Below are 27,031 nucleotides of genomic sequence, written 5' to 3' on the forward strand. Positions count from 1 at the left end.
ACGGGTACTCGCACACCTTAAGAAACTTAAGGCAGATGTGGTTATGTTACAGGAAACGCACCTGAAACTGATAGACCAGGTTAGGCTACGCAAAGGATGGATGGGGCAGGTGTTCCATTCGGGGCTAGATGCGAAAAACAGGGGGGTGGCTATATTAGTGGGGAAGCGGGTAATGTTCGAGGCAAAGACTATAGTGGCAGATAACGGGGGCAGATACGTGATGGTGAGTGGCAAACTACAGGGGGAGACGGTGGTTTTGGTAAACGTATATGCCCCGAACTGGGATGATGCCAATTTTATGAGGCGGATGCTAGGACGCATTCAGGACCTAGAGATGGGAAAGCTGATAATGGGGGGAGATTTTAATACGGTGTTGGAACCAGGGCTGGATAGGTCGAAGTCCAGGACTGGAAGGAGGCCGGCAGCAGCCAAGGTACTTAAAGATTTTATGGAGCAGATGGGAGGTGTAGACCCGTGGAGATTTAGCAGACCTAGGAGTAAGGAGTTCTCGTTTTTCTCCTATGTCCATAAAGTCTACTCGCGAATAGACTTTTTTGTGCTGGGAAGGGCGTTGATCCCGAAGGTGAGGGGAACGGAGTATACGGCTATAGCCATTTCGGATCACGCTCCACACTGGGTAGACTTGGAGATAGGGGAGGAAACAGGAGGGCGCCCACCCTGGAGAATGGACATGGGACTAATGGCAGATGAGGGGGTGTGTCTAAGGGTGAGGGGGTGCATTGAAAAGTACTTGGAACTCAATGATAATGGGGAGGTCCAGGTGGAAGTGGTCTGGGAGGCGTTGAAGGCGGTGGTTAGAGGGGAGCTGATATCAATAAGGGCACATAAAGGGAAGCAGGAGAGTAAGGAACGGGAGCGGTTGCTGCAAGAACTTTTGAGGGTGGACAGACAATATGCGGAAGTACCGGAGGAGGGACTGTACAGGGAAAGGCAAAGGCTACATGTAGAATTTGACTTGCTGACTACGGGCACTGCAGAGGCACAATGGAGGAAGGCACAGGGTGTACAGTACAAATATGGGGAGAAGGCGAGCAGGTTGCTGGCACACCAATTGAGGAAAAGGGGAGCAGCGAGGGAAATAGGGGGAGTGAGGGATGAGGAAGGAGAGATGGAGGGGGGAGCGGAGAGAGTGAATGGAGTGTTCAAGACATTTTATAAAAAATTATATGAAGCTCAACCCCCGGATGGGAGGGAGAGAATGATGGGCTTCTTGGATCGGCTGGAATTTCCCAAGGTGGAAGAGCAGGAAAGGGTGGGACTGGGAGCACAGATCGAGGTAGAAGAAGTGGTGAAAGGAATTAGGAGCATGCAGGCGGGAAAGGCCCCGGGACCGGATGGATTCCCAGTCGAATTCTATAGAAAATATGTGGACTTGCTCGCCCCGGTATTTACGAGGACCTTTAATGAGGCAAAGGAAAGGGGACAACTGCCCCCGACTATGTCTGAAGCAACGATATCGCTTCTCTTAAAGAAGGAAAAGGACCCGCTACAATGCGGGTCCTATAGACCTATTTCCCTCCTAAATGTAGATGCCAAGATCCTGGCCAAGGTAATGGCAATGAGAATAGAGGAATGTGTCCCGGGGGTGGTCCACGAGGACCAAACTGGGTTTGTGAAGGGGAGACAGCTGAACACGAATATACGGAGGCTGTTAGGGGTAATGACGATGGCCCCACCAGAGGGGGAAACGGAGATAGTAGTGGCAATGGATGCCGAGAAAGCATTTGATAGAGTGGAGTGGGATTATTTGTGGGAGGTGTTGAGGAGATTTGGTTTTGGAGAGGGGTATGTTAGATGGGTGCAGCTGTTGTATAGGGCCCCAATGGCGAGCGTGGTCACGAATGGACGGGGATCTGCATATTTTCGGCTCCATAGAGGGACAAGGCAGGGATGCCCTCTGTCCCCATTATTGTTTGCACTGGCGATTGAGCCCCTGGCGATAGCGTTGAGGGGTTCCAAGAAGTGGAGGGGAGTACTTAGAGGAGGAGAAGAACACCGGGTATCTTTGTATGCGGACGATTTGCTACTATACGTGGCAGACCCGGCGGAGGGGATGCCAGAAATAATGCGGATATTTGGGGAGTTTGGGGATTTTTCAGGGTATAAATTGAACATGGGGAAAAGTGAGTTGTTTGTGGTGCATCCAGGGGAGCAGAGTAGAGAAATAGAGGACCTACCGTTGAGGAAGGTAACAAGGGACTTTCGTTACCTGGGGATCCAGATAGCCAAGAATTGGGGCACATTGCATAGGTTAAATTTAACGCGGTTGGTGGAACAAATGGAGGAGGATTTCAAGAGATGGGATATGGTATCCCTGTCACTGGCAGGGAGGGTGCAGGCGGTTAAGATGGTGGTCCTCCCGAGATTCCTCTTTGTGTTTCAGTGCCTCCCGGTGGTGATCACGAAGGCTTTTTTTAAAAGGATTGAAAAGAGCATCATGGGTTTTGTGTGGGCCGGGAAGACCCCGAGAGTGAGGAAGGGATTCTTACAGCGTAGCAGGGATAGGGGGGGGCTGGCACTACCGAGCCTAAGTGAGTATTATTGGGCCGCTAATATTTCAATGGTGAGTAAGTGGATGGGAGAGGAGGAGGGAGCGGCGTGGAAGAGATTAGAGAGGGCGTCCTGTAGGGGGACTAGCCTACAGGCTAGGGTGACAGCCCCATTGCCGTTCTCACCGAGGAACTACACCACAAGCCCGGTGGTGGTGGCTACACTGAAGATTTGGGGACAGTGGAGACGGCACAGGGGAAAGACTGGAGCCTTGGGGGGGTCCCCGATAAGAAACAACCATAGGTTTGCCCCGGGGGGAATGGATGGGGGATATGGAATGTGGCAAAGAGCAGGAATAACGCAACTGAAAGATCTGTTTGTGGATGGGAAGTTCGCGAGTCTGGGAGCGCTGTCCGAGAAATATGGGTTGCCCCAAGGGAATGCATTCAGGTATCTGCAACTGAGGGCTTTTGCGAGGCAACAGGTGAGGGAATTCCCGCAGCTCCTGACACAAGAGGTGCAGGGCAGAGTGATCTCAAAGACATGGGTGGGGGATGGTAAGGTGTCAGATATATATAGGGAAATGAGGGACGAAGGGGAGACTATGGTAGATGAACTAAAAGGGAAATGGGAAGAAGAGCTGGGGGAGGAGATCAAGGAGGGGCTGTGGGCAGATGCCCTAAGCAGGGTAAACTCGTCGTCCTCGTGTGCCAGGCTAAGCCTGATTCAGTTTAAGGTATTACACAGGGCGCATATGACTGGAGCACGGCTCAGTAAATTTTTTGGGGTGGAGGATAGGTGTGCGAGGTGCTCGAGAAGCCCAGAGAATCATACCCATATGTTTTGGTCATGCCCGGCACTACAGGGGTTTTGGATGGGGTGACAAAGGTGCTTTCAAAAGTAGTGGGGGTCCGGGTCGAACCAAGCTGGGGGTTGGCTATATTTGGGGTTGCACAAGAGCCGGGAGTGCAGGAGGCGAGAGAGGCCGATGTTTTGGCCTTTGCGTCCCTAGTAGCCCGGCGCAGGATATTGCTAATGTGGAAAGAAGCCAAGCCCCCGGGGGTGGAGACCTGGATAAATGACATGGCGGGGTTTATAAAGCTAGAGCGGATTAAGTTCGTCCTAAGGGGGTCGGCTCAAGGGTTCACCAGGCGGTGGCAACCGTTCGTCGAATACCTCGCAGAAAGATAGATGGAATGGAAAAAAGAAGGCAGCAGCAGCAGCCCAGGATCTGCGGGGGGGGGGGGGGGGGGGCGGGGGGAGAGAGGGGGCGGGGGGGGGGGGGGGAGGAGGAACCAGAAGGACTCTCAGGGTTGTTAATATATACTGTATAATATGTATAGGTCGTTGCTACAGATAATTATATATTGGACTGTTAAATTATATTTTTGGAGAGTGTTACTTGTGACAAGGCAGTTGCCAATTAGGGTTAGTTTTCATTTTTGTTATTTATTATTTATTCAATTTTTGTTTATAAAATAGGTCATTGCTATTTGTGTTGTTATAATATTGTGTAAAGGATGCACAATGTACTGTGTTGGTTGACCAAAAATTTTCAATAAAGTATTTATTTAAAAAAAAGAAGCTCAACACCATCCAGGACAATTCAAACCACTTGATTGGCACCTCATTCACTGCCTCCATCAACACACACACTGTGGCAACGGTGCGTACCATCTACAAGATATGTTGCAGCAACTTATCCTTTTGTTCCAAACTCGTAATCTCTGCCACCGAGAAGGACAATTTCAATAGGCGCATGGGAACAACACCATCTGCAAGTTCCCCTCTGTGGTAGTATGTATTAGGGGTCATGTGGGACTGGAAGCCCTAATGTCATTGGCTGACAGATCCCGGGTCCTGGTTGGCTGTTGACCTCTAGCTGCGCCCTAAAGGCGGAGTATAAGAAGCCGGAGTCCTCCCCCGTAGGCCATTCTACTATCGAGCTGCGGGGGAACAGACACGCTTAATAAAGCCTCATCGACTTCACTCTATTCGTCTCACGGAGTCTTTGTGCGCCACAACCTCCAAATCATTCACCATCCAGACTTAGAAATATTGGCGGTTCACCAGACTGATTCCTGGGATGATTGGATTGTTGTACGAGGAAAGATTGGGTCAACTGGGCCTGGATTCACTGGAATTTAGAAGATTGGGACGGGATCTCATTGAAACATATAAAAATCTGACTGAGATGGTCAGACTGATGCAGGAATGTTGTTTACCCTGAATGTGGAGGATCTGGAACAAGGGGCCGCAGTCTCAGGGTATGGGGTAGGCCACTTAGGACTTGAGATGATGAGACACCTCTTCACTCAGAAGGTGATGAACCGGTGGAATTCTCCACCACAGAAGGCTGTGGAGACCAAATCACTCAATATATTTAAGAAGAAAATAGATTTCTAGGCCCTAAAGGTGTCTCGGAGTATGGGGAAAGTGCAGGAATATAGCGTTGAGATTGTGGATCAGCCATGATCACGTTGAATGGCGGAGTAGGCTCGAAGGGCCGAATGTCCTGCTGCTGTTCCCATTTCCTATGTTTCTATATCGGCGCTCCTTCACTGCCGCTGAGCTGAACTCCCTCCCTAGCAGCTCTGTGGATAGTCCCACACCGGATGGACTGCAGCGGTTCAAGAAGGCAGCTCACCACTCCCTACTCAAGGGTAAGTGGGAATGGCAATAAATGTTGTCCGTGTCAGAGATGCGCACAGCCCAGGAACTAATTTAAATAAATTAAGCCTGCAGGTCATGAAGATGATGGTGATAAAGTTGCCCATACCTCGGGAGCAGGAATACAATTTGTCAAATCTGTATATTTCTTTACAATAAGGCTCCACAGCCTCTACTTGCTAATGCAGAGGACTCATGCACAGCTGTGCACAAACTGCTTTGTATCCAAGTGAAGAAGTGAGCCTGTTGAATCTGGAATATATCAGGTGTAGTCAAACAGCTATTTATTGTGCCTGTCAAAACCCCGCCATCATCCGAGACTTCATTACCCTATTTTCCTGTAATCTGTCATTTTCTGGGCTGTAATTGAAATGCAGGCCTCACCTTCTCGTCTCGTGTCTGAGGGGAACCATGGTAACGGCACACAGGGTTCAGATGCTAAATTGACTGAGTGTATTTTGCTCAGGGAACAGATTCATCGGGAGACTCTCATGTCACCCGGGCCTCCATCTTAGTCATCTTCTGTCGCTCGTCTCATTAAAGATACTGACCTCAGGGCTCTGCCGTGCTTATTAATATAAAGGGAGGTAATGGGTAAGCAGTTCTTTCAACTCTGAAACTAGTTTTAGCCCATTACTGACAGGATTTGTGACAGAGGATGAAGGTCACTGTGACATTCACAGTGACTGTAATTGTGGTTGATGAGAACGTGGCAGAGTCTGAGGCAGAAAGTTTGGCTGGAAGAACCATTTTGAGAACTTGTGCGAGGCATAACTTGCAGTGCGGCAATCAGGATACATCACACACATCACTGGGCTCGGATAGGAAGTAGCATTGATTCATTTACTTGTGGTCATGCTCAGTGTCTGGTTTTTTTTAAATAACACTTCCCTGAAGACATATAAATAGAATATATGGGAGAGAAGCACGAGCTTCAGTCGCTTTGTTTCTTACCTCAGCCCAGTGGTTGATGGGAGACAGCCAGATCAGAATTCAGTTCTCTGGCCACAGGGAGGAAATTTGTTCCATGTGCCTCTCGGGTCAGAGTGGCATTATCCTTGGAGAAAATTGCCTACTGTCTTATCATTGCAGTTCACCTGACTCCTGAGGGTAGTGGGATGAAGTGGGGATATTGTTGGAGTGTGGGTGTGGGGTGTGGGGCGGGGGGGGGGGGGGGGGGGGGAGCAGGTTGGAAAAAGCAGCCAGAAGGAAGAGAAGGAGGTGAACATTCTTAAAGCAAATGCTCCAATTAAGTTTGCGTCCATGCCAGCATTCACTCGATGGGGATTATGGGGATAAGGTGGGAATGGAATCATAGAATTTACAGTGCAGAAAGAGGCAATTCGGCCCATCGGGTCCACACGGGCCCCTGGAAAGAGCACCCCAGCTAAGCCACACCTCCACCTTAACCCCGTAACCCAGCAACCCACCCAACCTTTTGGACACTAAGGGCAATTTAGCATGGCCAAACCTAACCTGCACATCTTTGGACTGGAGTTGAGAATTATATCAGATCAGCCATGGACTCGTTGAATGGTGGAGCAGACTCAGTGGGCCAAATGGCTTTCTAACACTCCCATGTCTTATACTCTTATGGTCTTATGGCCTCATTCTGTGCCATTGTGACTGTATGTCCCAACTTGCTGAGCTCAGCACAGCTAACATTGTTAATATTCGCAAATTCATTCAAGAATTATTGGTTCTCCAAATCAGGGATGGAGAGATCATTCTTTTGTGACTAGGAGTGAAAAATGAATCAATTGTTAATAAAACAGCAAGCATGGAATGTGCTGCATATCTGACCTGTGGCTGTCACCCACCTGTGGAGGCAACTATCATATCCCATGTGAACTATGCTCATCTGCATTGTCATTTTTCCTAATGTAGTTCAGTATGATTTAGCACTACCTTGAAAGGTTGTCCTGCATTGATAAGAAACAGGCTAATTAGTTAAAGTAGCATTTTCCAGCAATTTTATTACCATTATATTATCATACATTCAAGCATATCCACCATTTTCCATCAGGTGCCCACGTAAGCAGTGGTCACAATGGCAACTTGTGGGAATAGTAGGAATAAAGCACTGAATGCAATTCATTGGCGCTTTCAAAACCTTTTCATGCCTATCTTTGTATCGTAATTCGCCCGTTTACCATCACCCACTCTGCTCACTGACCGACATTAGGTCTCGATTTAAAAATTCTTATCCTTCTTTTCAAATCCCTCCATGACTTCAATCCCACCTATCTCAGCAACCACCTCCAGTCTTGCTACCCAACAAGACAGCTGTCTGCCAACAAATTCTGGCCTCTTGAGCAGACCCCCCCGATTTTAAACGTTGCGCCTCCAATAGCCACCTCATCAGCTGGCTGGGCCCTGACTCTGCAATTCTCTCCCTAAACTTCTTCACTTCGCTACGTCCCTCTTGTCCTCTAAGAAGCTCCTTAAAGCCAACCTCTTTGACCAAGTTTCTGTTATTGCATCATTTGCCAGCAGCGAACAGAATGACCATCGATTCACCAGACAGACCTAATGAGTGAGATTGTCTATCGCTTGAACCGTCCCATGTCGTTCAGGAATCCTTTCAAAGACCTCTTTTTCTGAACACAGTTGTACTCTCGCTCCTCACCACACAGGCCTCTTACCGAGATTTCAGAGGCTCATTTAAATATATGTTTGCCAGATTCTCCCGGCTCCTGGGACCCAACGGCCGTGGCTGTGAGACCTCGCCAGGACGGCGTTTAGTATTGTTCCACGCAAATGTGGACCAGGCGGAATGGCACCTTGGGGGGATCTCCCAGGCCTATGGGGACCCCCCAGGAGGTCGGGACAGGGCAAGGGTGGCACCCTGGCACTCCCCTGGCACCCACGCAACTTGGAACTGCCAACCTGGCATGCCACATGGGCACCCTGGCATTGCCACCCTGGCAGTGCCAGGATTTCTGGAGTGGCACTGCCAGACTGCCAACCTAGCAGTGTAAGGGTGCCCAGGTGCCAGGTTGGTAGTGCCAGGGATCAGGCCCAGAGGGCCTTACCAGGGAGAGCGGGTGAGGTGGAGCGGTGTTCCTGGAGGGGCTCCCCAAGGTTGTGGGGGAGGAATTGAAAATGGGGGGGCCTGAAAGGGGTGGTAGATCGGGGCATCCAGACAAAAATGGCTCGCCAATCTGCGATGAGCCTTTTCCGTTGCCAAGTTTCAGCTCAGCAGCAAGAAATCCCTCTGCGTGCGGCCTCAGTGAAGAGAAACTCCCCGAGGCCAAAACAAAATGGCAAAGTGACGTTGAACAGCTAAACACGCCCGAACACAGGCACAGAAAATTTTCCGGTGAATCGTGCCCCTTGTCTCCCTAATTTAGGTGTGTCGTTAACTCTTACATCACTATCAAATCTCCCCTCAATCTCTTTTGCTCCAAGATTTATGACGGGAGTTACATATAGGCCAGAGTTGATAAGGATAGCAGGATTCTATCCCTCAGGTACAAACTGTAAACCCCTTTGAGCTTTTCACAACAATCGAACACATTCACGCTCACTGATATTGGTGCTTCTTTTTTTTTAAATGAATTCAAACCCTCAGACAGCCTTTGTGGCATTTCAAATTATGCCCCAGTGGACTATTGATCCCGGACTGCAGTAATACACGTCCAGTAACATTCTAAAATATCCCATTTGATTCCGTATTTTATTATGTTACTAACAAAAGAGGTACTTTTGTGAGTCTGTAATCATTGCCTCTTTCTTTTCTCCTCATCTCTCTAGGTTTGGATGTGTGGAGGTCACATGTACGATGCTCCTTGCTCCAGAGTAGGACACATCTACAGAAAGTACGTTCCTTATAAAGTTCCCTCCGGGACCAGTTTAGCAAGGGTGAGTACGGGATACCTCCTTTTTACAGGGATCAGTGCAGCTAAGGTCCAGTGAGACAAACCGAAGCCCCGTGTGCCACAGCGAGACTGGGCCTGATTTCAAAGCCCCCTCCCTGACCAACGGGTAGAAGAATATCAGGAGTAGAGAACGCAACCCCAGCCTGACCCCACTCCAGCCCTTTTCAATTTGATAGTGCTGGAGTTGGGCAAAGGCCGAGCCTTGGCCAAAAGGCAGATGAGGGCCTAGTTAACACTAACCAGAGTTCACCACCTATTGATGTCAATAGTATCCCATCTGTTAGTCAGTGAAGGGGGAGGCCCCAGCTGCTCCCCCCCCCCCCCCTACCAAGCTCAGTGGTTCTTTTAGCCCTCCAGTTGCGCTAGAGGGAGCTGGAGTTCCAGGGGGAATCCTACATTCTCCCCAAACTGCAGGCTCCCCGCACACTCTCCCATTCCCTATTAAATGGAGCTGTTGCTTCTCCAAACCTTCCTGATGGGTCTATTAACCTCGGAGACATGCAGTTGACTTTTACTCTTTTTGGCCTTCAACGTAGGACTTATTTGAAACATAATTTGGTGATGTTCATCCTTATACTACACTGTTCCAAACCTCAGGCTGATGACTCTGAAGAACTGTCTTGAACAATAGCATCTGTTTGGAGTGTATGTAACAATAAAGAGCGTGCATGTTGACTGAATGCCAAGGTCACTCTTTTGTGGTTTTTAAATCAAGTTCACTTGTGATGAGTAGACTTAAGGACTACAGTCACTATTCATACATTAAGGGGGCGACTTTGAGCCTGCACCGCCATGAGCATTAATAGTGACACAGGTGTAAAATCCCACGGGAGTCGGGAAACGGGATTCTCGCCGGCGAGATCGCGCCTCCTGATTTTCCCCGCTTCTTCATGGGCAGGACCCTTATTTAAGTATTAGGTTGACACTATCCCTGACAGTTGACAGTGCCAGGGATGAGCTCTCGGGGGGTGCCCCACTGGTTGGGGGGGGGGGGGGGGGGGGGGGTCCCCTTATGTGTGGTTGGGGGTATTCAGGGAAAGGGTCGATGCCTGTGAAGAGGTGGTGGAATCTTGCCTGTGAAGTGGGGGACTTTGCCATTGAAGTGGGTATGGACTTGCCATTGAAGGGGGTTGTAGTGATATGGTGGTTGTGTTATAATTCACTGACTGACCACTAGGAGGCTCATCAGTATATAAGTGAATGTTAGAGTCAGGTGACCTCAGACTCACTAGGGAGCTGGGAGAGAGGTTGTTTGTGCATGTTCATACTGTTATTCATCTGTTGTTTTGTACATATTTAACCACAGTTGATGTTACTAACTCGTTTATAGCTTTAGCTATAAGTGTTCTTATAATATAAATCAGGCCATCCGATAAGAACATTACTGGGGTGGGGTCTTGTCTGTGATGGGGAGAGTGCCTGTCATAGTGCTGCAGGTATGGTGGGGGGAGGGGGGGAGAACCCTGAATCCATTTGCAGTAGGGGGGGGACTCCTCCTTGCCCATGGGGGGTTGGGGGGCGGGGGGGTGCTTAACTTCATGTGCTGATCGGAGCTCCATTTTAAAGGGCGCCCCTGATCTCCGGGGAGCCGGCCTTTCCAGTTGTGTCAAGCCTCACCAGATGGTGATGTAAACCACGTTCCCAGGTTTTTTTTATCAGAGTGGCTGAAGATCTGGGGCTGGATTCTCCCAAAGTGGGGCTATGTCCCACGCCGGCGTAAAAACGCTGGCGTTGCACTCCGGAGATTCCTCACAAAAAGGTAAACCGATTCACTTACCTTCAGGGGGCTGACAGGGAGCCGGAGTGATTGACGCGACTTTAGCTGCGGATACGGGCCACCGCACTTCTAGTTTCGAGTCCGCGCATATGCATGGCGGCGGCCTCCAAGTTCCTTGTAAATAACACTACTACATTGAGGGCAGCCAACCTCTACCTGGAGCCTGGTCAATATTTATCCCTCAACCCACGTCACAGAAATGAATTATCTGGACATTGCCACATTGCCATTTGTGGGCTTCTGCTGTGCCCAAATTGGTTGGCAGATCCCCTGGATTACAACAGTGACTAGGCTTCAAGCATTGCCCACTTTGGGACATCTTAAAGCTGTAAAAGTCACTATATAAATGAAGTTTGTGATTCTCCGCTCTAAGTGCGCCCCGCCACCGCTTCCAGTGAGGACGGAAAATTTGGCGCTCAGCCAAATCTTCATTCGCTGTAGCAGAACCGAAGAATCCCGCCGGAGCGAAGGAACGGAGAATTCCAGCCAAAGTCTCTCAGTCTGCGATATTGTCCCTGTGAGATTTGGTCAGCCAACATGCCTTGGAGAAGGACTTAATTATTTCGCACAGATTTATAACGTCAGCTTATATTGACAGAGTGCTTTGAATGCAATAAAAATGTTCCCGAAGCGCCTCGCCGGAGTGTTATGAAGCTCAATTAGATAATGAGCTACCTAAGGCAATATTAGGGTAGGTGACCAAACGCCTGGCCAAAGAGGGAGGTTCTAAGGAGGGTCTTAAAAGAGGAGAGAGAGGCGGACAGTCAGTCAGGTTTAGGGAAGGAGTTCCAGAACTGAATGCTGAGGCAGCTGAAGGCACGGCCGGCAATGGTGGCGTGTTTAAAACCAGGGGTGATCCAGGCGCCGGAATTAAAGGAACTCAGAGACTTCGAAGGCTTGTGTGGCCAGAGGAGATCTCAGAGATAGAGAGGGACAAGACCATGGGGAATTTGAAAAGAAGAGTTTAAGATCACAGGAAGTCAACGCTCGTTAGCGAGTAGAGGCATTGACAGTATTGATGCAATTTAGTTCGAATTGTTAAGGAAAGAATAAAATATTGAAGTTTCGGCGGTGGCCATGGGGTGAGTGGTCGCACATTTGGTGGCTCCCGTAGATGTGGAATTTCTTGGTCCTTTCCCACCCAATTTCTGGGGTGTTTGCTGGTGTGAGGTGCATGAGCACTAAGGAATTGCAGTACTCCATCAGTGGGGCTGGTTCATGGATTACCAGAGGAGGAGTGTAACAAGTAAGAGGTAGCAGCTCGAGCGAACGTTTGTTCGAGGTGCGACACACAAAAAGATGGTGGAGGGTGCTGGGGCGTGGATGCCTTCCCAATGGTCTACTGAGCAACTTGAGGACTTGAGGTGCGAAGTCCCAGCAGCAGAGGCAGGAGGCCTCAGAACACCTGGCAAAGGTGGTGGAATCGCTGGAGGTGCGGGGTCTGGCACTCCAGAAGATGGAGGAGTCAATGGGGAGCACGAGAACTCGCTGGAGACGGAGATGGTGCTCGTGGCAGATAGCCATAAGAGGGTTGAGGGAGAAGGTGGAGGACTTCGACAACCGCTCCAGGAGGCAGAATCTCTGGATCGTGGGGTTGCCTGAGGGGATCGAGGGAACGCAGGCCACAAAGTGTGTGGCGACTATGTTGGAGGAGTTGGTGGGGGAGGGGGATCTTTGACCATCCCTCTGAGGTGGGTCGAGCGCACAGGGCGCTGAGGAGGGGGATGAAGGCGAGGGAGCCACCGAGGGCGATGGTGGTGCGGTTGCATCATTTTTCTTGATAAGGAGAAGATATTGAAGTCGGCGAAGCAAACAAAAACGTGCACCTGGGAAGGAAACGTGCTGAGGGTCAACCAGGACCTGGGTGCGGAGTTAGCCAAGCGGTGGGCCAGTTAGAATTGGATCAAGGCTGCTCTCTACAAGGAAGGGGTGATGTTTGGGGTGCTGTATCCTACTTGTCTGTGGGTCGCTCACCAGAATCAATAGTTTTATTTTGACACTCCGGAGGAGGCGAGTGAATTTCTGAGAGACCATGGACCGGGAGGTGTGTGAGGACATTGAACTTCGGAGCTGCTGAAGTGGAGAATGGGGGTTAACATGCCGGGTGCATTGTTGTATTTAATGGAGATGGTTCCAGAGTGGTTTGGAGGATTTGCGGATGAAGGGTGTTTGTGGGGAGGGGAGGGGGTGGATGGAGGCCTCGAATGGGGGCCAGCTACTAGCTGGTTGGCTACTTAACGGGAGTGAAATGGGTGGATCGACCTGTGGAAGGAGTGGAGGATGGATGGTTGGGTTTCCTTTGTGCTTTTTTTATGGGTGTAGCAAGGGTGGGTGGGTGTGGAGAGATGCTGATGTGGGTGGTGCGGCGGCAGACATCTTGCGGATGGCCACAGGGTGAACGAGGGGTGGAAGTGGGGGAGCTGGCTAAAGTGGCGTTATGGCTGATCGGCGAGGAGGGTGGGGGGGGTTGTGGTTGATTACATGGAACGTACAGGGTTTAAATGGCCTGGTCAAAAGGTCGCACGCTTTTGCACATTTAAGGAGCTTGAAGGCGGACGTTGTGTTTCTTCAGGCGATGAGACCAGACGAGGCTGAGGAACGGCTGGGTGGGGCAGGCATTCCACTCAGGGCTGCATATGGAGATGAAGGAGGTGGCGGTGTTGGTCAACAAGATGGTGGCCTTTGAGGTCAGTAGTATTGTAACTGATCCTGGGGGTAGGTTTGTGATCATAGAATCATAGAATTTACAGTGCAGAAGGAGGCCATTCGGCCCATCGAGTCTGCATCGGCTCTTTGAAAGAGCACCCTACCCAAGCCCACACCTCCACCCTATCCCCAGAACCAGTAACTCCACCCAACACTAAGGGCAATTTTAGACACTAAGGGCAATTTAGCATGGCCAATCCGCCTAAACTGCACATCTTTGGACTGTGGGAGGAAACTGGAGCACCCGGAGGAAACCCACGCACACACGGGGAGAGAACATGCAGACTCCGCACAGACAGTGACCCAGTGGGGAATCGAACCTGGGACACCTGTGGGGCTAGTGAATGTATCGCCCCCCAATGATGTGGGATGTATAGACCCCAATGATGTGGGATGTATAGCCCCCAATGATGTGGGATGTGTAGCCCCCAATGATGTGGGATGTATAGCCCCCAATGATGTGGGATGTGTAGCCCCCAATGATGTGGGATGTATCGCCCCCAATGATGTGGGATGTATAGACCCCAATGATGTGGATTTCTTGAGGTAGGTTCTAGAGAATATTCCAGACCTCGACACCCATCAGCTGATTATGGGGGGGGGGGGGTGGATTTTAATTTGGTTCTGGATCCTAAGTTGCACCGGTTATGCACTAGGTGCCCGAAGACTTTGGCTACTGCGAGGGAGTGAGGGCCCCCACGCTGTTGCAGGCCTTTATATCGCTCATTATAAAGAAGGACAAAGACCCGGAGCGGTGTAGATCATACCGCCCAATCTCACTGTTGAAAGTAGACGCAAAGTTGTCGGCCAAGGTGCTGGCAACACAGATAGAGGGTTGCGTACCGGGGGTGGTAGGAGAGGACCAGATGGTGTTTGCGAAGGGGGGGTAGCTGTCAGCGAATGGACACAGGATGCTCAATGTTATTATGATACCCTCGGACGGTCGAAAAGTGGAAGCGGTGGGGGCAATGGACGTGCATAAGGCGCTCGCTCGGGTTCAATGGGAGTATTTGTTTGAGGTGTTGGGTCGAGTTTGGGCAGGGGTTTGTCGATTGGGTTGGGTTGCTGTACACGGCACCTAAGGCAAGTGTTCAGATGAACAAGATTAGTTCGGATTCTTTTGAGTCACACCGGAAAACGAGGCAGGGGTGATACTCTCCCCGCTGCCCTTTGTCCTAGCAATTGAGCCTTTGACAATGCCACTTAAGGGGTCGAGAATGTGGAAGGGTATTGAGCGGGGGGGGGGGGGGGTCAAGTAATGAGTTTTTTTGTGCGCAGATGACCTCCTGTCTGTAGGCTTCAGGTACTAGTTCATATGCACCTAAGATGGATTTTCTCACCTCCTCATACGTCCCAGATACCTCCTCCGGTAGTGATGCAAACACTTCACTAGCCCTATCTACCAACTTTGTTTGAATCAGTAATACCCACATGTCCTGTGGCCATTTCATTTGTTTAGCTACCTTCTGAAATGAAATGAAAAAGGCTTCTACCTCCTTCTCATCAAACCGTGGCAATGCTTGGATATATTTAAATAGATCCCCGCCAAGCCTTCGACTATGATGCTCTTTCTAACTATCCTCATCACTATCATCCAACTGTACGTTTCCCTTTACGCCTGCCAATTTTAACTGACCGTCATGTTTCATGGCCATTTTCTGAAGTTCAAACTCTCTCTCTTTATCTTGTTCCCTGATCTGTATCTCCCTTTCTCTTTATTTTTCCTCTCTATCTCTTTTGTATCCAAGCTGCTTTAATTCTTTCTCATATTCCACTTGTTTAAGTTGTAACTGAATCTTTGCCATTTCCAATGAGTCAAACTGTATCTCAGGCAACTTTAAATGCTTAACCACCAACATAATTACCTCATCTTTTCGCATTTTGTCAGGTAATGTTAACTGCAATGTTTTTGCCAAATCTAACAGTCTGCTTTTAGTCTCTGTCCGTAAGGTACTGCGTGTGACCGTCTCCACCTCCAAAAACTTCAGAGCCTCTGAATGAGCCATTGTCCACAACACACTCCCTACTTAATCTAGAATACCACACCGAAAAGCAACCACAATATGCTCACCCCTCACTGTCTTTAAGTTCACTAAACCAATCCAATAGATAGACTTTTATCCTGGACGAGCCCCCAATTTGTTATGGGGCAGGGTTTAGAGAACCCCAAAATGTATCATGGAGTTCACCTGACCCACAACTTTTAATAGATTGTGGTATGGGGAGCACACGGCCCACTCTACAGGTGTGATACAGCAGAAATGGAAAAGTAATTTTTATAGCAAAACAATGTTTATTCTATGAACTCAAGTTAACCTTTTTGAAACATACAGTGAACATCTTAGGAACCATCAGTTCAAATACAACCCCCAAAGAATATAACACGAAGTAATCCTTAATAACTTCCCAAACAACATCAAGAAGACAGAAGAAACACCTTTCAACAGAAGCACATTAGGTTTACATTCACTACTGAGAACATTTATAATTCTGAATTCACTAAATGATCAAGTGATAGGGCGGGTTTCTCCGACCCCCCCCCCCCCCCGCTGGGTCGGAGAATCGCCGGGGGGCGGCGTGAATCCTGCCCCCGCCGGCTGCCTAATTCTCCGGCGCCAGGGTTTTGGCGGGGGCAGGAATGGCGGCGTGCTGGTCGGTGGCTGCTGGCAGCGCCCACCCCCGGCGATTCTCCGGCCCGCGATGGGCTGAGTGGCCGCCCATATTCGGCGGGTCCCGTCGGCGTTAATCACAACAGGTCCTTACTGACGGAACCTGGCTCCATGGGTGTCATGCAGAGTCCTCGGGGGGGGGGGGGGGGCGCGGGGGATCTGGACCCGGGGAGGTGCCCCCACGGAGGCCTGGCCCACGATCGGGGCCCACCAGTCCGCGGGAGGGCCTGTGCCGTGGGGGCACTCTTTCCCTCCACACCGGCTGCTGTCAACCTCAGCGATGGCCGGTGCGGAGAAGAACCCCCCTGCGCATGCGCTGGGATGACGCCAGCACACGCTGACGCTCCCGCGCATGCGCCAACTCGCGCCAGCCGGCGGAGACCCTTCTGCGCCGGTTGGCGTGACACCAACCCCTTCCGCATCGGCTGGCGCGGCGCCAAACACTCCGGCGCCTTCGGGGCGGCCCAACGCCGGAGTGGTTCACGCCAATCCTCGGCGCCTGAGTGGCCCGCCCCGCCGGTTCGCAGAGAATCCCGCCCATAGTCTTTTGATGGCAGAGAGAACAGCAGTACACCTGCCTGCTCTGGCTTCAGCTCCTACACTGAAAACGAAATGAAAACACACCCTCCAGCAAACAGCCTAAAACGAAAGTAAAAAGCTGACAGACAGCCCAGCTCCACCCACACTCTGACATCACTGATAAACACCCATTTCTTAAAGGTACATTTCTTAAGCACCCATTTCTTAAATGTACTCTCACATGACAGAATGTTGTGGGTCGTCTCAGCTGCCGTGGTGGAATTTGCCACAGCTATCAACATGTGAGCTGAGACTTCGGCACAGGTTGTTGGATGTGGTTTGGTATGAAGCCTCCCAGTTTCATTGATGTAGCGAATGCAGCCTCTAAGCCAAGCAGTTCATTCCGGTCCTGCTGTGCTGAGTGTGGATAGGCCTCCGCTGAGTCTGTCGATTGGAAATTCCTCTATGATGTGGTGCATAGTTTTCTCGCTCCCAGAAGCACATTGGGGAATGGCATTGAAGCCTCATCTGTGAAGGTCGACAAAGCAGGGTTCGTGACCCGTCCTGAACCAGTTGAGGGTGGACCACTCTTTCCTTGGAAGATTAAACCCAGGCAGCTGTTGGATTGGCTTTGTGACCCGGTCGGTGTTTGTCATGTCCAATGATTCCCATTCATTTGTCCAGGTGCAATTTGTGTTGACGTCCTCTGCGGGAGGGTTTTGCAAGATCAGCCTTCTTGGTGGGAGTCGTACCTTGGATGGGCTGAATAGATCAGCATGAAATGACAGGTGGGGGGCATTGCGAGCATTTTCTATCATTTTGTGGGTTGTTGCATGTTAGAGAATATGTGGAGAAGTGATGTTTGTCAGGGCTGGGAGCCAAGGGAGTGGTGTTGAATGGAATGTCCCAGTAATGATACGTATGGTAACATTCAGCTGGGTGGCAACTCTGTGTGTGTGATGGTCTTGACCAAACAGGGGCGCAGTGTTTTGCTACTCAGAATGAGAGAGTGAGTGTTGAGGTTCGGAGCGTGGTGGTAGCAGCACCCCACATTGAGCAGGCTAGTTCGACAATCAAGTTGTTTCTGGGCGTGACCTTGACTGCAGTTGTTTTTAGATGTTGCTGGAAGGTGAGTGCCCTATCTAAGGTCACTCCGAGGTACGTTGGAGGTGGAAGGTGCTTCAACTTGTAGCCATTCATTTGGATCTTAAGCTCTTTATTGGCTTCTGCATTGTCAAGATGGAATCAGTTAGATCCTGTTTTTGAAGGGCTGGCTTGAATCACCATGTGTTGCAGGCTTGTTTAGGTTTTGACAAGCTCCAAGGTGTCGAAGTCAGGAGCTTGAGTTGGGAGGCGGGTGTCGTCGAGATATCTGAATTTTTGGAAGATCATTTGTACAAGTTGAACAGGGTTAGAGCTAGGACTGAGCCTTCCCTTCCCGCTCAGCCGGCACCTTCCTCTACTCGTTCACAGTGCAAAGAACAAAGAAAAGTACAGCACAGGAACAGGCCCTTTGGCCCTCCAAGCCCGTGCCGACCATGCTACCCGTCTAAACTAAAATCTTCTACACTTCCGAGGTCCGTATCCCTCTATTCCCATTCTATTCATGTATTTGTCAAGATGCCCCTTAAACGTCACTATCGTTCCTGCTTCCACCACCTCCTCTGGCAGCGAGTTCCAGGCACCCACTACCCTCTGTGTAAAAAGCTTGCCTCGTACATCTCCTCTCAACCTTTCCCCTCGCACTTTAAACCTATACACCTATACCCCCTACTAATTGACCCCTCTACCCTGGCAAAACGTCTCTGACTATCCACTCTGTCTATGCCCCTCATAATGTTGTAGTCTGTCATAATATACACCAATATATCATGGTGCAGACACACACACTGATGGACACACAGCAAGACCAATTAACACACACAACACCGCAGCCAATCACCAGTTAGAGCACACTCACTATAAAGACAGGGGGCATCAGAGTTCCCGCTCATTCGGGATACAGCCTCCTACAGAGCTTACAGCACAGATCCTCACCATGTGCTGAGTGCATAGACTGGTTCGGACAGGCATAGGTCTTTTGTTTAATCTAACATCGTGTTAACCCACAGTGAAAGTATGTTCAACAGTTTCTAACTTAACAAAGTAGTGTTGCACTATTTTACGTGTTGGTGGCCTGTATGTGTTCCATGGATCCAGAGCACCCAACACATCAGTCAACAGCCCCAAGAAGGTGCGATGTAACTTCCAGAAAGGCAACTGGAGAAAATACAGTGAAAGTTTGAAATGCAGCATCTCAACAATCCCGCTACGAAACATCACTGTTGACGAAGCATACAACCATCTCTGTGGTGCCATCTACAAAGCAGCCTCCAGGGCAATTTCCCGAGGCTACCAACCCATCTACATCCCATTAGATGAAAGAGCGCTGCCCTCCTAAAGGCATTTGAGCACCAGGAGACCCAGAGGTATGAAACCATCTGATCGAGTCCGTCAGTGCCGCGCACGACACTAAGTGGGAGGAAACCATAGCGAGCTAATCTTCACACACTCCAGCAGGAGGTGTAAAGCCGAATCTATTGCCTTGGAGCAGCCCAAAAGCCACCCACTCAAAACCGCCCCTCAGTTACTCCCAACCATGCCTCCAGCTTGCCATAGTTAAGGCAACCTCTGGACAAAAACACTAAAAGAAACTTCCAGCTTGGACTAAGGCAACACTATCAGCAACACAGAAAACATCAGCCCTGCTCCCTTTGAGGTTTCAGAGCCAACAAAGGTCCTACAGAGCTTGAAGTGTGGCGAGGCAGCAGGATATGACAATATTGCGCCAGAATTTATGAAACACCTGGAGCCCCCGGGTTTTCACCTGGCTGACCCAATTTTACACAATGCTCATAAAGTCGAACATCATTCCAGAGAAATGGCGGACAGCAAAAGTCATCGCCATACAGAGAACCTGGGAAAGACCCTATACTTCCGGCTAGCTACCGTCCAATCTGCCAATGGCCCCCGACCGGAGTGGCGCAATTCCCGCCCCCACCATATCCCCGGCACCGGAGAATTCGGCAGCTGGCGGGGGCGGGATTCACGCCGCACCCCGGCGATTCTCCGACCCGGCAGGGGGTCAGAGAATCCCGCCCCAGATTGCTGTGAAAGTATAGTTAAATTATTTCATTAAAAAGCAAAGCAATATCAGATTATTTGTATACGTGGGTAGTGGGTGCCTGGAACTCGCTGGAGGAGGTGGTGGTGTTGAATCCCAAATTTCTTTATCCGTCAGTCTGGCCTCAATAAAAGTCGAGATGGATTTGCAGGTATAACATTAGTTATTTTATTCAGCTTGCAAGCTACCTAGTCCACAGTGATACAGATAACATGTTGCTCTCTGCAGCCCCAGGAACTAAGTGAATGTCCCAGACAAAGAGATCAGTACTGATACATTCAAATGGCATCAAGTTTCACATACTCGACACCCATAGGTCATCCTATGTCCCTCCTGACTTGTTTGATCTATTCTGATTGGCTCACTTCCAATCCCTTTCTCCGGCCCCTATCAATTCAGCATCACTCTCATAGACACACCACTTCCTGCTTTTTCCATGCGGTCTAAAATCCTTTGTCTCTACTTGCCAGAATCAAAGTGGCTTATTTCTACATTACATTAACTAATATCTCTAAAGTAACTATTTTATATCACATTCGTCAGTGGAAGCAGGGACAATAGTGACGTTAAGGGGCGTCTTGACAAATATATGAATAGGATGGGAATAGAAGGATTCGGACCCCGAAGTGTAGAAGGTTTTAGATTAGACGGGCAGCATGGTCGGCGCAGGCTTGGAGGGCCGAAGGGCCTGTTCCTGTACTGGATGTTTCTTTGTTCTTTGAAATACTCAGTATCATTTTTGGCGTGAGAGGGAGATGAAGTTTAACATTTCAGGCCGTGACCTGTCATTAGAATTACATGTCTTGTTAACGGGGAAATAAGAATACTGGCCCAAACTGGTCTTGTATACCTTAAAATGGAACACCAGGAAAAACTGGAAAATCAGAATACTGGTCCAAACTGTTTTATCCCATTGGACGAGCAGCATTAAATTTTAAACTTGCCCTGTTTGCAACCTTCCATCCACGTCAGCTCACTGTCAGAAACTCAATTCCACTTCCCACTCAGGTCACCGAGTTAAAATTGCAGTCAAGCCCCGGTGTTGATGTCAGAACCCGACATGCGGATGTTAAGAAGAACCTCGCTGTCATTAGGCGTCCTCTTCACCGCCTGTTCAGGAGGACAGGTGGAAATCTGCTCCTCCAGGCTGTAGATATGGCACTGGAGGCTTTCCCTGCCTGTCCTTGTGATCTTCATCAAGCAAGTTGGTAAATAAGGTGCCCCAACCAAAAATACTTCCTTCAAAGGAATTTTCTGATGGATACATGAGCTCTTCTTCCTTTCTTGTGAAAGTTTAGTTTCTTCTGGACTGTTTGTGTTTCACTATGGCGACCGCACTTGAAAAACAATGGGCTGGGTCTCCGGTCCTGCGGCTAAGTGCCGACCAGAAAATCGGCACGAACCTCTCACCGATTCCAGTACCGGTGAGGGGATAGCACCAGCGCCGCGTGAAATACCCATGGATCATGCGGAGAATGGCTGGAGAGTGGCTGGGCCCTGGGCCGCGCATGCACAAGGCTGACAAGCAGCAGCCACGCACGCCAACACCCCCAACGGTCGTGTCAGAAAACAAGGCGCTGGCCGTCCTGGACCGCGTGCCCACCCATCCCAACGCCACCCCTCACCACTCCCCCCAACCCTAGCACCCGCCGGGAACTCGGCCCACCGGGGGCGGAGCATCGGGGGTGGGCCGGCTGATGACGCACCAACGGCGTTGCGACTGCATGCGGCACACGTCCCAATGACGTCGATTTGGAGGGGGCGAAACATCGCGAACCGGCGTCAAACCGCCGCCTACCCCAATTCCGGCGTCGGAGGCCATTCTCCGTCAGATCGCTGATCGCCAATCCCGATTTCAGCGTCGGGCTACGGAGAATTCCGCCCAATATTTTAAGCTGGAAAGGCACTTTCCTGAGGGTGTAAAAGCCTTTGCAGGATTTGTTTTTTATCTGTTCATTCACAGGATGTGGGGGTCGCCGGCTAGGCCAACATTTATTGTCCATCCCCAATTGCTCTTGAGAAGGAGGTACTGAGCTTCCTTCTTGAACTGCTGCAGTCATGTAGGTGCACCCAAACTGCTGTTAGCGAGGGAGTTCCAGCATTTTGCGCAGCAACAATGAAGGAACGGTGATATGTCTCTAAGTCAAAGTGGTGTATGTGTTGGGGAGGACTTGCAGTCAGTGATGTCCCCATGGATCTGTTGCTTTTGTCCGTCTAGGCAATAGGTTTGGAAGCGCTGCCGAAGGAATCTTGGTCAGTTATTGCAATGCACCTTGTTGGTGGTTCACACTGCTGTCACTGTGCATCAGTGGGGGAGGGATTGGATGCTTAAAATGGTGGTTGGGGTGCTAACCAAGTGGGCTGCTATGTCCTGGATGGTGTTGAGCTTCTTGAGTGTTGTTGGAGCTGCATTCATCCAGCCAAGTGGAGAATATTCCATTACACTCCTGTCTTGTGCCTTGTAGATGGTGGACAAGCTTTGTGGGGGGGGTGGTCAGGACTTGGGTTACTCGCTGCTGCATTCCCAGCCTCTGACCTGGTCTTGCAGCCACAATGTTTACGTGGCTGGGCCAGTTCAGTTTCAGGTCAATGTAACCCCTCCACGACATTAATCGAACAAGATTTCCCTTCTTCAAGCCAGGACAGCTCTGCACAATTTCTCCTTGACCCCCAAAACATGATTGTTTGTGAAGTCCAGGATATCTAACATTACAATTTACATTACTCAACCTGAACATCTTGAATTATACAGGTGACATCTTTCATGGTCCATAAAGTGAGCGGTGTCCATTGGAGCATGTCTGTACTAATCTTTTCCAGGCTCAGGAAAATATTCATCGTTTTGAGAGGAGTTGTGTTAATAGGCTTTTCATTAACTTGACAACTGTGATTTGTACCGTGCCATGGTTAACAGGCTAATCTGCACTAAACCATCCTTTGGTGCCAGGTCCAGTTCTTAAGCAACATGGTAATATGTCAGAATATCTCTTCATTGATAACTTATCTTTTCAAGTCACAAAGAGATATGTTGCTTAGCTTTATGAGGTACGGAGAAGGAATTAAAGTGTGAAAGGATCATATATTGGGTATGATTTAACGGGGAAAGTTAAGTGTCACATTGGACATGACGCCCGGGGTACTTCCCAACAGCCGAGCCAGCGAGACTGCGGCCCGTATTTAACGGCACTTAATGCAGGAAATCCGAGCTTCATGGCGGAACTGGCTACCCTGCCAGCTGATTTGCCAGAATTGTGCCCAACAGCTCCCCACTAACAAGCAGCTCATAAACATTCCTTTCGAACTCGCTCCCAGGCGGCACGCGAGCATGGCACCACGTAGACCTGCTCCACAATTCAGGGATGCTGACCTAACCAGGCAGCTGGTCGCCCTGCAGGCAAGACAGGACACTCCGAGGGAGTCGGAGGGCCAGCAACAGGGGTGCCAATGCCTCCTGGGAGGCAGTAGCAGCGGCCACCAGCTCGGGCAGAGTAACCGGGGGACCGCCGTGCAATGTCAGAAGAAAACCGACGACCTCCACCGGACTGCAAGGGTAGGTTATGACTGGCCCCCTGGTATCAGTTCTGTTTTCCACCCCCCGACCACGAACCGCGCCCCCCCCTCCCCCCCCCCCCCCCCCCCCCCCCCAACGAGTCTCTAACACCCAACAGCACCACCCATCCATGCCCAGGAGCGGAGCCCACACACGTCACCTCTCATGGACCCATCCTGATGTATCAAGCTTGTGGCTCACAATGCCCTCTCTCTGTCCCCGCAGGAGAAGGTGACACATAACACGCAGGAAAGAATCCAGACGGGCGGCAGTGTTCCTGACATGAAGCCCTCATAGAGAGTCCTCACCCCTTATGAGGAAGGGGCCCTGTGGATGGTGGGGTTGGCTGAGGATAGACCAGTCACTGAAATCGAGGTTGGCCTGCACTGCAGAGATGAGGATCCACCGGCCTCAAGTGAATTGTTCATGTCAGACACAATGATCCTTCCCTCTCATTGACCACATGTCCCTGCTCTCCGAGGATCTCCACCAGATGGGACCAGGCCATCTGGTGTTGACCCAACCACCCGCCACCCACCCAGGCGAAAACCTCGAAGGAGACCACCATCGAGGCATCGCAATTATCATCCCACCATCCACCAGCGCACAAACACACACCTTGCATGGCAACATTGGAGGACAGGCTCCTGGGGCACAATTTGGTGAGCACCACACAGTTGCCGATGCACATCAGGTGGAGGCAAGAACATCCAAGCGAGACAGCAGTCAGAGGCCTGCTGGATTCCAGGACTCAACTGAGTCCGAGTCAGGTGCAGAGCCTCTGGGCAAGGAGGTCCCGGAGCTGACGCAGACGCCAGGGTACAGCCGTGACATTCAGGAGGAGATGTCAGTGACACACTGCCGAGTGAAGAGCCAATTAGTGATGGTGCTGGCAATATATTGCACCAAGGGCAACACTACTAGGGTGGCGACCACAGCAGAAAACCTGGAGCACGACGTCCACATCTTGAGTGGTGGTGTTCAAGGCATGGCTCAGTCTGTGTCGGCAATGGCTGAGGACCTCGATAGCATGTCTCAGTCGCTGAGGGACATGTCCCAAGTGCAGGTGGACATTGCCAAGGCACTCCAGATCCTAAGGAGCATCGCTGAAGGTGTCAACACCATGGTGCAGACAACGGGGAGGCGCCAGAGCATGCAGAGCCGAATTACGCAGAGGCCTCTGGAGCGCACTGTAGCTGCTTGTCAGTCCCGTGGAGATCCCCAGGGCCCTGGAGGCACCATTTGAGAGGAGGGAGCCCTGGAGGCCGATCCGGTGCCTGCCACCATGGAGACGATGATGCGCTCCACCTCACCCGAAACCCCCTCCTGACACCAGCACATATCTAGGTCAGCGAGCCGAACAGGGTGACACGGCGATGTCAGAGACACCGGTAAGCCAGCCAAGGCCCTCTGGCTCCAGACTCCCAAGAAGATGCCCTCCAAGGCCACCAAAGGCCACACGGCCGCCTCCACCTCTGATGTGCATCTAGACGTAGCGCAGAGCACAGAAGCTTAAGATGATAGAGGATCATTGAGTGGGCACAGCCACGTAAACTGGGGGGGGGGGGGGGGGCACCATCCATAGCGAGGGACAATGGGGGTTTTGAATGTTCACAATTAAAACACGTTACTCCCAGATACATGTGAAGCCTCTGTTACGTTAATCTTCACAGTGGACCTGTCTGCACCCACCCCTCTGCTCCCCTCAAAACCCACCCCCCCATCCGCCCTGGTGTGCACAAGGTGACCTACGTGCCATCCATTAGTCACTGGACCTGGAACATCCAAACGGATGACGGCGAATCCTGCTGCCTGGACATTTTGATGGGCTTGGATTGGATTGGATTGGATTTGTTTATTGTCACGTGTACCGAGGTACAGTGAAAAGTATTATTCTGCAAGCAGCTCAACAGAGCATTAAGTACATGAGAAGAAAAGGGAATAAAAGAAAATACATAATAGGGCAACACAACATATACAATGTAACTACATAAGCACTGGCATCGGATGAAGCATACAGGGTGTAGTGTTAATGAAATCAGTCCATAAGAGGGTCATTTAGGAGTCTGGTGACAGTGGGGAAGAAGCTGTTTTTGAGTCTGTTCGTGCGTGTTCTCAGACTTCTGTATCTCCTGCCCGATGGAAGAAGTTGGAAGAGTGAGTAAGCCGGGTGGGAGGGATCCTTGATTATACTGCCCGCTTTCCCGAGGCAGCGGGAGGTGTAGATGGAGTCAATGGATGGGAGGCAGGTTTGTGTGATGGACTGGGCGGTGTTCACGACTCTCTGAAGTTTCTTGCGGTCCTGGGCCGAGCAGTTGCCATACCAGGCTGTGATGCAGCCTGATAGGATGCTTTCTATGGTGCATCTGTAAAAGTTGGTCAGAGTCAATGTGGACATGCCGAATTTCCTTAGTTTTCTGAGGAAGTATAGGCGCTGTTGTGCTTTCTTGGTGGTAGCGTTGACGTGGGTGGACCAGGACAGATTTTTGGAGATGTGCACCCCTAGGAATTTGAAACTGCTAACCATCTCCACCTCGGCCCCGTTGATGCTGACAGGGGTGTGTACAGTACTTTGCTTCCTGAAGTCAATTACCAGCTCTTTAGTTTTGCTGGCATTGAGGGAGAGATTGTTGTCGCTACACCACTCCACTAGGTTCTCTATCTCCCTCCTGTATTCGGACTCATCGTTATTCGAGATCCGGCCCACTATGGTCGTATCGTCAGCAAACTTGCAGATGGAGTTGGAACCAAGTTTTGCCACGCAGTCGTGTGTGTACAGGGAGTAGAGTAGGGGGCTAAGTACGCAGCCTTGCGGGGCTCTGGTGTTGCGGACTATTGTGGAGGAGGTGTTGTTGTTCATTCTTACTGATTGTGGTCTGTTGGTCAGAAAATCGAGGATCCAGTTGCAGAGTGGGGAGCCAAGTCCTAGGTTTTGGAGCTTTGATATGAGCTTGGCTGGGATTATGGTGTTGAAGGCGGAGCTGTAGTCAATAAATAGGAGTCTAATGTAGGAGTCCTTGTTTTCGCGATGCTCTAGGGATGAGTGTAGGGCCAGGGAAATGGTGTCTGATGTGGACCGGTTGCAGCAGTATGCGAATTGCAGTGGATCAAGGCGTTCTGGGAGTATGGAGGTGATATGCTTCATGATCAACCTCTCGAAGCACTTCATTACGACTGAAGTCAGGGCCACTGGTCGGTAGTCATTGAGGCACGTTGCCTGGTTCTTCTTTGGTACCGGTATGATGGTGGTCTTCTTGAAGCAGGTGGGGACCTCGGAGTGGAGTAGGGACAGGTTAAAGATGTCCGTGAATACCTCTGCCAGCTGGTCCGCGCAGGCTCTGAGTGCACGACCAGGGATCCCGTCTGGGCCCGTCGCCTTCCAAGGGTTCACTTTCAGGAAGGCCAGTCTGACTTCGGAAGCTGTGATGGTGGGTATGGGTGAATTATGGGCTGCTGGGGCACTCGCCAGCAGATTGTTGCTTACCTGCTCGAACCGAGCATGGAATGCATTGAGTTCATCGGGGAGTGGTGCGCTGCTGCCAGAGATACTGTTCGGCTTCGCTTTGTAGCCCGTTATTTTGTTTA

General features: G+C 50.5%; 1 protein-coding gene across 1 annotated transcript in view; it reads left to right on the top strand.

Moving 5' to 3' along the window:
• Positions 1-27,031, top strand: part of galntl6 (polypeptide N-acetylgalactosaminyltransferase like 6) — a 1,697,721-nt gene that overhangs the window by 1,515,593 nt on the left and 155,097 nt on the right. Inside the window, exon 9 of the mRNA XM_072515756.1 lies at positions 8,938-9,045. Coding sequence (XP_072371857.1) covers positions 8,938-9,045 — 108 coding nt within the window. The remainder of the gene's footprint in view (positions 1-8,937; positions 9,046-27,031) is intronic.

The sequence above is a fragment of the Scyliorhinus torazame genome, chromosome 9 (genome assembly GCF_047496885.1).
Source record: "Scyliorhinus torazame isolate Kashiwa2021f chromosome 9, sScyTor2.1, whole genome shotgun sequence".
NCBI classification, from domain to species: Eukaryota; Metazoa; Chordata; class Chondrichthyes; order Carcharhiniformes; family Scyliorhinidae; genus Scyliorhinus; species Scyliorhinus torazame.